This window comes from Cyanistes caeruleus, chromosome 17 (genome assembly GCF_971803275.1).
Source record: "Cyanistes caeruleus chromosome 17, bCyaCae1.hap1.1, whole genome shotgun sequence".
NCBI lineage: Eukaryota > Metazoa > Chordata > Aves > Passeriformes > Paridae > Cyanistes > Cyanistes caeruleus.
This window is the reverse complement of record NC_141717.1, coordinates 7,029,011-7,040,435: the sequence shown is the minus strand read 5'-3', so window position 1 is coordinate 7,040,435 and position 11,425 is coordinate 7,029,011. Positions and strand designations below refer to the sequence as shown.

Below are 11,425 nucleotides of genomic sequence, written 5' to 3'. Positions count from 1 at the left end.
ACTCTATTTTCTGAAGATGAGTTCCTCTACAATACAGCACTACAGTTTTATCAACAAGACAAGAATTAAAGAACCTTTGTTACTTTATTTACCAATCCATCAATTTAAGACAAAAGTTCCTTACAAGAAATACTCAGTAACTTCCTTACTGAATGAAAAAGTCGCCAGGACACATTGTCATCATGGAGACAAACAGCTACCCTGCAGCTGTGCTCCTTGGCAGAAGCTGATGCAGCAACCTTATTAAATAATAAATAAATAAAGGATGTAGTAACATGAAGCTATTATAAGGGATCAGCTGCTGGATACATCACAGTGCTGAGCGCTCAGCTAGATATGACTTCAACTAATCTGGACAAATATACATGTACACATACATATTCATCCTGATTGTTTATATAAATATTGATATTATATTTTACATCAAAATTATTGTATATAGTAAATAAAAATATAAATGTATTATACACCTTTAGATAGAAGTATTTTTATATACCTTTGTCTGGAAAAAAAAAAGTGTTCGTCTTGAGTAAAATAAAAGACCATGGTTTGCAGTTCCACGTTCTATCTAACCAAATTATGCTTCCGAGGAAGCATTTACAAAACATAAATTGACAAAATAATTAAGCGTAATTAGTAACAAATAAAAATAAATTAAGAAAAACATGTCAGAAGACCTGCATGATAGGGAATCTGGGACTGAACAAAAACATTTTATTATAAACGGAGTAATAAGAGAACAAAAAATTATGTAACATCAATTACAAGAGATCTGTCAACAAAATAAAGGCTGCTATCCAAGGCTATCAAAATGTTGATCATATGAAAATAAAAAGCCTCTTCTTGTAGAATTTTACAACACTAGATGAAAAAAATATATTAAAAATTTTCAAGGAGAGTAAGTGCTTAGACAAACAACTCATTGGGGTATGTCAAACTTTTAGGAAAAGAATTCACAGAAAATTTTGTTCAGCAGTTTTCCAAATTACACATTTGCACATTTGGTGGATCTTAAATTTCTTTGCAAGACAACAGCAAATCAACTTTCTGCATTTCCTGCTCTTCATGAGCTGCTACTGTTACTATCTGCCTGAAACCTGTGAGGTGCCTAAATGCATTCATTGAGAGGGGACACTTTCTCTGGCAAAAACAAAACTAGGACTTAGTACTTTGCAAACTCAAGGTGTAGTATTTCCAGACTATTTAATAATCTACTACCTTAGTTATAGAGCTGAGCCTTAGACACATGGAGGCTGGTGTCAGGACAGTCCTTAAAGCTCCTCATCTCCTCACAGCATGGACTCCTCAGGAGTTCCAAGTACAACAGTTCAATTAAACTAAGTTCATTTGATATGGATTCAATCATCACCTTCTTCCATATGTTTTTTTGAATCAAACATGTCTATAACACATTTAGAATTCCCACCATGACAAAAGCCATGAATATCTGACTGCTTGCCAAAATACACACCTGCAAAATCATAAGGTCATGAGAAGAACAGAACAAGTTCAGCAAATTTGTTAAACGACAGATTAATGTTTAGAAGAAGATATAAAGAGAACTTGAACTTAATGTAGCATTTCCAAGAAAGATAAAGCAGAAATACCTCAGCACTGGTTTTATAACCACCAAATTTGGTTTGTGTAAACCACGGGGCAGGGAGGAAGAGAAATCCTCCTCCCCCCCGCCCCCCTCACCCCAATAAGCCAAAATATCCACCTACAGAAATGTAACTTAGATGCTTCACTCAAACTTATTTTCATATAGAATTGATAGAACTGGGGGGACAGGAGAAGGGAGGGGGAAGAATGGCAACAACTTAATAGGTTATTTATACAATTATATTAACACTTAAAAACTCTTCACATGTTCAGCTACAGAGATGACTGAGAAAGAAGCTGGCTGTTACCATCATATCCAAAACCTGTCATTAATATCAGCGGGTAAATATGGAACAAGAAATACACACAGCAACATAGGAAACATAATGTACCAAAACCAAAAGCAGCATGTCCTGACTTAATTTTGTCCTTAAATAATGAACAAGCCCTTTTCAAGTTTTATACTGAAAGCTTAAAGCCATGCATCATTTGCCATTCTATTTCTGAAGCATAAGGACAACTTAATCACTTCAACTTCACAAGTGTCATATGAATAAAGAAAATAATTTTTAAATTTTGGTTATAAGAAATGGTGCTGTTACATCAAGCTCATAAGCTGTGATGTGACCTGCCCTAAAGATCCCAGCATTTAAAAATCTGTCTGATCATATTAATGATGAAATTCCCTCTGTTCCTTTACCTATCATCTTGTGACAGCTGATATACCACTACTGATTTATATGCAAAGAAATACATACAGAAATTGCTAGATTTTGGATAGAAATGCAGTAAGAACATGAGCTGGCAGCTCAGACGTCTCACCTGTTAACACAGTAGTATCGACTCTGGGAAACATAAGGTGTGCACTGGGTTTTTAACCTCTTCCTCTCCATCTCCTTCCAGCTATCTTCTGTACATTTTCTCTTGGCTTGTTTTTCTTCATGTTTTTTCTCCACATATTCTGCATATGTCTGGATCCTATAACTTTCAGCATACCGGCTGGTGTTTACAGCTATGGAAAAAGAGAATGATATTATACACAAAACACTTAAATGACAGCATGCCCTCTACTGAAACAGCTTATTTTGAAAAGCAGAAGGGCGCAAGCTATTCGTTCTGTTCATAAAACAATTTCTAGTTCCATTGTTAGCAATTAAAAAACCAAAACAAAACAAACCCAAAATGCCATATTCTCTAGAAGTCACAATGTCTGAACTAGATGCTCAAAGCTCTTCTCAAAGTCAGACTGCAAAAAGAGTTAAATCTACTTAAGACGTTTCTTTTAAATTAGAAACGATCAATTCTTCAGTCGTAACCCTCTTCCAGATTGCTTGTTGGCAAGAAAAGATTTCCTGGATTTTTTCCCTTTTAGTCTCATTACTTAACCCAGCAGGTTTATTTTGCAAGTCTGCCAGGAAAAGACGACATTTGCAAAGCCTTTGCCAAAACTCTGTTTGATTGCTGTGAAACATAAGCTTATTTGAGCTGCATTTTTGGTTGCACAAGACATCCATGGAAGAAGCACTTAACTAATAGCCAGCTGTTCCATCCTTGTATCCTTCTAATGTCTGATCTCCCTTTAACCAAAAAAGACTTCAAGTTCAAGGGAGAAAGATTTCTGTCAATGCAAAATTAGAAGCACTTTAAAACTAAACAGAAAAACTTTTACTGCCTCTCCTCAGTAACAATTTAACAACATTCCTTCAAGTCCCAGCATCTTCACAGCTCTCAGCCTTTAGTCTGCAAGCCAAGCTCTGGCCTGACGCCATCCCTGTAACAGATGAATCAGCAAATTAAACTGACTGTCAACTGGTGTCTTCTGCTGCTTTCAGCCTAGCTCTCTGAAAGAAAGTATTGTAAAGCAACCCTAAAGTAAACTAGTTTAAATATAAACCAAACAAAAAAGCCCCCCAAACCTCAGATTGTTTTTCTGTACGTTTTGAAATACCGCAGTTGTAGGGGAGACAAAATCCAGATTTTATTATGTACTTCCAATTTTTTGGAGCAATTTCAGATGCATATCCCACTTCTGGACTCTAGTTGAGCTGTTTTAAGTTCAGGTATTTTGTGCTACTTCTGGTGCAAGCATTAGAGATGGCAAGCTCTAACATCAAATTTCAGAAAAGGTGAGGAAGATGGATGGATGTGGCTTTCCTCCTCTTTCAGGATGGATCATCCATTCTGTATATTTGCTTTGTAACAGTGAAATGAGATATCTATAATACCTGACATGGCATATAAATGCTGCTGTTGAAACATACATAAAACCAGGCAAGAGTTAATTTTAATCCCCAGTGTAGATAGCAGTAGTTATGATTAACACCCTTGTGAGATTGTTGCACTAACCAATAAGTGTCAGACATACCTCCGTTCACCCCCTTATATTTGTTTTGAGCTACGAAGTTACAGGATGTGTTTGCAAGAATTAGGACAATATTTCTTGCCCATGAAGTTATGGGGCAGGCATCACAAATGAAATAATAAGGCTCACTGGAGTTTACTGCATGCCAGCCAACATTCCTCAGGGCAGATTTTGTTTAGTTAAACTCAAGCATGTTTTTACTTGCTAAAATCAAGCACAAAGTTACCATGGATCATCTGATACATACTCATTTGTTAAAACACAATAACTTTATTTGTTTTGCTACAGCTATGAACCAAAGTTATGGGTCTGCCATTTAATTCCCAGACAAACTCAGCCCTTTTTTAAGGAACAAAAACAAATAATTTGAGGTCTAAAGATAATTCTAAAATAAATCTGTGCAAGAGTCAGTATTTTTGTACAAAGACAACTCTGCTTTCTTGAAATAAGGCATGTATTTCACAGCAATCCATTCATACGGCACACACATACACACACAAATATATGTATTACATATATAGCATATATATTTGATATAAAACGTTACATGCTGAATAAATTGCTTCATCATTGAGAAACTGAAATGAAGGCATATGGAGAAGTCTAAGGAGCCACACAGATAAATCAATTGTGCATTATCTTGAACTGAAGAGCAGCTCCCTGTAAGAGTTCAGTACATTTTCCCTGACGCTTTTTTGATGAATGCTGTCCATACTGCCAAACAAAGCAAATACAGGTAAGTCATTCTGCACTCCCAACAGAAGAGATGCACTGCTGGAATACTCTTTGAATTCTAAAAAACTGAAGAGAAGTTAGGGGGACTACTTATTTATTTCTTTATATTTTAAGAGATGAGAAAAATCTTTCTGTGAGAAACCTGACCTAGTAACCAACACTGTGTGGCTGCATTTCGCATTAATTGCAGCCCTAAAGTTTCTGTCTCATAGCAGAATAATAGTAATTGCAATTTATTTTAGGAAAAGCACTTCTAGAGGATGGCACCTTCCCTTGTTATTATGGAAGACATCAAACAGGCTTACTGTCATTGAGTGGTTCAACAGGAATGTGTACAAAGATACCCTCTTGCCAAGCCCTTGCTTTTATGCTGAGCAACATCCTGACAGATGGCCACTGACAATATTAAGCCTCTTAAAAAATAGACAAATATGTTGGTGAACTTTGTAGGTAAAAGAAGAGCTACAATATATAAATGCAACAGACACACAGAGCTATACAGATTAAGGCTGCAATATTAAGCACTTATGCTTATGAAATACTGAAGTAAAATTTCACCTGTGAAGCCTTTAAGTGACCTCTGTATTGATTCTGTATTAATCTTATCTGATCATGTTCTACTTAAGACATGGGACCACTGCCTCAGCCAGAGCAACAGTGTGCAATTAGTGAGTAGCTAAGTCAGTGCTTTGTTTTACTCTCAATACTCACCATATGGTTCCACAGCCTTATTTATTGACTACCAGGGCTATTCATGCCACATGTAACAATCCAGAAGCTTGCCATGATGACAAAAGTGCACATGCATAGTCCAGTATTTCAAAGTAAAATTCGGGAGTGGAAGCAGTAGTGAGTGTGCCTATTTTATCAACAGAAAGCAGAAGACTCAATGTCCCAAATTAGAGAGCATCTTTTAAATTAACCTAAATGGAATTAAACTGGCCTCTACAGAACATTCAGGACTGAGTCCCTCCACAGCAAATGTACAGACATATTCCCAGAGAAGCCATAAATCCTAAAGAAACCACATGATCATGCAACTATGGACATTATGAAGGTGTAAGCAGAATTCAACTATATTTTGTTAAATATCAGTGAAATTATCAGTGTAACATAATTAATACATTTCACAGCTTTTGTTTCAACTTATTTCAAAAATTCCAAATCAAATGAAAAGGTAGTCATAAGACTTCCAACGTTAAGAAAAACATTTTGGGTTTGGGGTGGTTTTTTGTTTGTTTTGTTTATTTATTAGCTGATAAAAAAAAAAAAAAATGGCTGCAGACACCTTGAAGGTGAATCTATAATCTGTCCTCTTAATTCCACATCAGTAATGTTGGAAGTTGTAAAATAGCTATCTCTAATATGATTTATACCACAGGTTCCACTGTAAAACCAGTAATTCATTTTCCTGCTGCTCTCAAGATTCCTGAACAACACAAGCTGAAATTCACCACATCTCAATCCCTGCATTTACTACAAATTTTAAATAAACACTGCAGAATTTTAACTCCCAGGATTGCTAGTAAACTGTTCATATCTGTGAACCTACAAATTAAAAGCATAACATGTTCAGAACATTTTCATTCTAGCCAGAAAGTCTCCATGACTATTATTGCTCAAAGCACAGAGAGCTCAGACCTGCAGGACTTTCAGATAGAAATGTTCACAGTCTGGCCCCACAACTGACTTCACCTTGGTACCAAATGAGAGGACCCTGTGCTCTGCTCCTCAGCCCCACTGCTTCCCTGGGCAGCCTGTTCCAGTGCTTGACAACCCTCTCAGTGAAGAAATTTCCCCTAATGTCCAACTTGAACCTCTCCTGGTGCATCTGGAAGCCATTTCCCCTCATCCCATCATTTGTTACCTGGGAGAAGAGACCAACCCTCACCTGGCTATAACCTCCTTTCAGAATGTATCTGGTATAAATTTCACATTAACTTATTGCTGACAACACAGCCATGTGAAATGTAGTTTTTCAGATTCTGGGTAATACAGAATCTACTACCTGCCCTTTCCCTGAAATCAGTGAGGAGAGATTGATATACACACAATCTCAAAATACTTCTTAGATATTTAAATGGTGGTGGTAAGCACTCATGCTAAGTAGCAGACTCTCTAGTAAACCTACAGAACAGTCAGTAATAAACCATAAAGCCCAGTCCTGAGAAACTCACATGTTCAGAAAGATAAATGATTTAAACACAAATCATTAAAAGGCTGTCACAATTTCAGCTGCTGCACCTGCTTTAGTCCATTGCTCCCCTGCTGCCTAAAAGCATCAGGCTTCTCAAAGCCGAGAGGAAGAAGATATCTTGCAGACACTAAATTCTGTATGACCTCATATATCAGGGCACCAACACATGGAATAACTTAACATTATTTCAGTGCTTGCCATTTACAACAAGCAGTTGCTTTCCACGTGTATTTAAAATTACAGGTTAAGTGTATTTATTGCATTTTAAAACAGCAAGAAACACATTCTCAGGAAGATTCACCAGGTTAAAATTACTCTAAAGTTGAACCAATGGTACTAAAATATTGCAGAAGTTACTTATAATCAGAACATAGATGTCATTAAACTGAACCCAAGCCTCAGGTAAAGGGAATTTAGTAGCAAGTGTTGGCTACTAAGGGAAAATAAATGAGGTATATTTTTGAGGTACCACGGATAATTTTGTCCATTATTTTTATGTAATATATGAAAATTTTCATATAATCATGTAAAATGTCTCAAAAGCCCAATTTTATTTTCAAGCACTTTAAACTTAAAACATATTTATAAGACTTTCCCAGTTTTAAAAATTCACCCATTCCAAGTACCAGTGTTTTTTAAGAGTACCTTTTACATGGGCTATAAAGTGCAAAGTGCAAAGACACCTACAGGAACTTCCCTTTAAGTATCAAGGTTCTTTTCAGACCAGCAACTTGAACAGTCAAAGCTAGATGACAAAACTCGAGGAAACCATGAAAAACAAGAGCTTAACATTGATCCAAAGCATTAACTGAGGACTCACAAGGCTAACTGCAGAGAACAGTTGAGAGGCTGAAGTGGTTGAAAGACAAATACTTCAGGTTATACCAATTTATTAATTAAAATAAAATACTGGGCTTATTTGACAGTTAAGACAAGCTGAACTCTCTCCCATTTTCTCCACCATTTGCAGACTACCTGGAAGAAATCTAGATCTTTGTAAGTCATAGGATCATGGATCACAGCACTTTCTCCGTACTAACCTCTCCAAATGAAAAGCCAGCTTTATAAACACACAAAGCTGAACAGCATCTAAAGGCAAACTTATCTAGCAAGACAAAAATCTTAAGAGACAGAAGTTGTATCCCAAAAGTTAGTTCTGAATTTTCCTGTGTTCATCAGCTCTAACAGTGCACAGTGTTTATCTTTGCCACAAACTTAATAAATGCGTGCTTCATGTTTGACAGAAATGCTGATGCCACTTGCAGTGCAACTTGGCAACAGAAGTTTTGTCTCCAACATGTGCAACTAAAAGAATATCAACCATTTAACAAATTCTTATTCATTACCTACTTTGAACAGCAAATCCTAACAGAACATAGACAGTATTATTGTCCATTAGTTTTTAGGCGCTTGTAGCCTAGAAAATAGTTTACAGCATAGCATATTGCAAAAAGTTATGACAAATTACAGCCATCTAAATCACCACTTTCATAAACCTGTTACGGGCTTTAAGATGACATTGTGGCAGCCCAACAGAAAGAGTGACACAGAGCCCACTGGAAATCAAGAACCTTCCCCTGGCAAAGGTCAGGTCCAGTTTGCACAGACAGGCATGAGAGGGTGACTGTGCAACTGCTCCCTAGCATCTGTCCTGCTGCAGCTCCCACCTCAAGCCATAGAGAGCAAGACGATTTTATAGAACAAGCCTTTTCTCCTCATAACAAATCTGAGAGACTGCCAATGTGTGAGTTGCGTGAATAACTAAATAAAGTGAAGATTCTTGGGCATTATCATAAGCAGCAAAATGAGAAGTTTAAGGCATTTGACACTTGTTTCCCAAGGTTTCTGGTTTGTGTGTTTTAAAGCATGCCATATTCAGTTGGAAAGTTAGGAGCAGCCCCAAAATTGCCTCTAAAAATACTGCCTTTTTTCCTAATTAGTTTTTCAGAGGAAATAAAGTGGAAAAGGAAACAAGTCTTTTTATATTATCCAAAGATTCATAGGGTAACACTTTAACAATTAAAACATTGGAACACATTCTCCCTGGCAACATAAACACTGCTGATTACCATGTGAAATTTGAAGAGCTGCTTATTAGCTAAATTCAGCTAATCAAATGTATACTTCATAAATAGAAAATCTTAGTGGCCAATATTTTATCAATCAGTTTTGGACTATGTTTTAATGGCTACCATCCATGATATTATGTAACTCAGCACATTGAGTAGTTGTGAGCACTGGGGGATGAAGAGATATATTTTATTCCCTACATATTCAAAATAAATGTTTGAATCTGTGAGAAATCAAACATATTCCCAGGATGCTGATGAACAAGTTTTTAGCCCATTTAAAATACTGAAGCTAGGAGAGTTAGAAAAAATGAAAACAGCACAGCAAAGCAGCAACAGCTAATGCAAAGTGCCACATTTTGAGAGGTCTGTCATTTTCAAAGGTTAAGCATGATAATTTGAAATATTTTGAAATAGAAAAGATGACTATCACAATTTCAATATTACCCTTAGATACAGTTACACAAAACTAGTCATATAGACAAATCATATTTCAAGTTGTCTTGTATCACCTATGAAGCTGAACAAAATTAAAAGGCATTGGAGCTAAATTGTTAAGAAACCAGCCAGACTCATCAACTGGTTATGTTGAGCATGTACATCAAGGGAGGATAGCAGATCAGTCTTTAAATGATCTGTTGTTCAAGTCTCTTAACTTGATCTTAGTTCAGCCAAATATGCAGTATTTGAACCACTGCTGTATCATAAAAATACAGACACCTCCCAGATATAAATGGGGTTTCAAAATCTGATAGATCCAAATCAGTTAACACTCCATGCAGATAATTACAAAACCAGTCTCATTTTCATCACTTTTTCACACATAATTTCCTTATTAAAAATATGTAAAGCAAGTCTGGCTGTTTTTACAGTACTTAGACTCCTCTATAATGGAAATCTGAACTCTTTAGAGAAAACTTCCATTCACTTTTCATGTCCTCGATCCATTTATGTCCCACAGATATTCTTGTTGCACTTGTGTTTTCTTGAGCTATACCAAGACATCAATACCAGCTCAAAGTCAGAAACTTCTCTAAGAGGTAAGCATAGAAGTATACCTGTACCAACATCTTGCCTTGTGTTCATATTGTTTTACAGTTCTCCAAGGCTTTTTATAAAGTCCAGAAGATGCAGACATTTATATAAACAGGTTAAAAAACAGGCCACATAATTAGTTTTTCCTAGGTTCTTCCCTTAAGTACATCTCACTAAATCACAAGTACAATCAGCAATTTTTATTACCAAAGCAGTTCATTAAAGAATTTAAGATAAGGAAATAGTATAACAGAATTTATGATGTATTTATTACATCATAATAATGAATCAATGAAATACCAAGGATTTTAAGCAGTTTTAAAGTAAAATCACACAATTCTTGGTAATTGAGATTGCTATAGCTTATCAGCTTGGTTGGTCCACTGCTTTCAGTATATGAATTTCTACTAACCTGATTTCATGAAAATCTATGAAAGACTATAATCACCTGAGCTTTCAAACAAATAACATGTTTCCCAGCATGCAGGCCACAGAACAAGCCTCTCTGTTTGTCAAAGCACAAAAAAGACACAGAGCAGCGCCAGAAAGATTCAGTTTCAATATTCTGCAGACATTCAGTTCTTTCCAAAATATGTAGCTGCTGTAACAGAAACAACAAAAAAACCCCAAACCAAACCAAACAACAGAACAACAACCAAAAGTAGTGGTGATAATGTATATGCCAAGAATTTAGATAATGGATAAGTAACTGAGGTAACAGCGTGGGAAATTTACTATAGCAGCATCTAGGAAGACTTTATTTGACATAATTCTTTACTGGAACTTCTCATTAGATCATTCTTGTATCTATATATAGTTGGAGAAACAATGGCTCTTGCTGCTAAGGAGCAGTTGCTGGAAGGAGGCTGCTGGTGAGCCCTCAAAATCCTCTGTGGAGCAATGAATGTATGAGGAAGTATGATAAACACTCCCAGGATGTTAATAAGGAATTAGAGATGCACTGACTGTACATCCAGACCCTGAAAGCTTCTTTATTTGAGCTTAGTAAGGATAGATGATGGTTAACTCAGTGGGGTTTTTCTAATCTGTTTTATTTCTTTTTAAAACTTAATTGTGGGAATTCTGCCTGGATAGCTCTTAAGTGCAACAAGATTTTAGCCAGTTAATCAGAAGCGCTACATATACTGCTGCTCTCACTGGCTCCACAGCATCTGATGCAAGCATTTCAGTAAACAGAGATGGCACTATCCCAAGATATCCCAGACATATCCCAAATGATCATCTATAATGGCCTACTTCTAGCCATTGTTCCCTGAAGTAAGGGTATGGGTCAGTCCTCAAATATATGCCCAACTGAACTACAGAAACCACTAAGAGCTTGTGGATTTCAACTATACTCAATCAAAAATCTTTAAAAAACCCCACCCCCAATACAAATAAAACCACCCCCAAAACAACAAAAAA

At 36.3% G+C, this 11,425-nt stretch overlaps 1 protein-coding gene across 5 annotated transcripts in view; it reads right to left on the bottom strand.

Moving 5' to 3' along the window:
• Window positions 1–11,425, bottom strand: part of PARN (poly(A)-specific ribonuclease) — a 45,466-nt gene that overhangs the window by 6,115 nt on the left and 27,926 nt on the right. For all 5 annotated transcript variants that reach the window (XM_023936632.2, XM_086853694.1, XM_086853696.1 and 2 more), the window contains one exon: window positions 2,425–2,614. In XM_023936632.2, coding sequence (XP_023792400.1) covers window positions 2,425–2,614 — 190 coding nt within the window. The remainder of the gene's footprint in view (window positions 1–2,424; window positions 2,615–11,425) is intronic.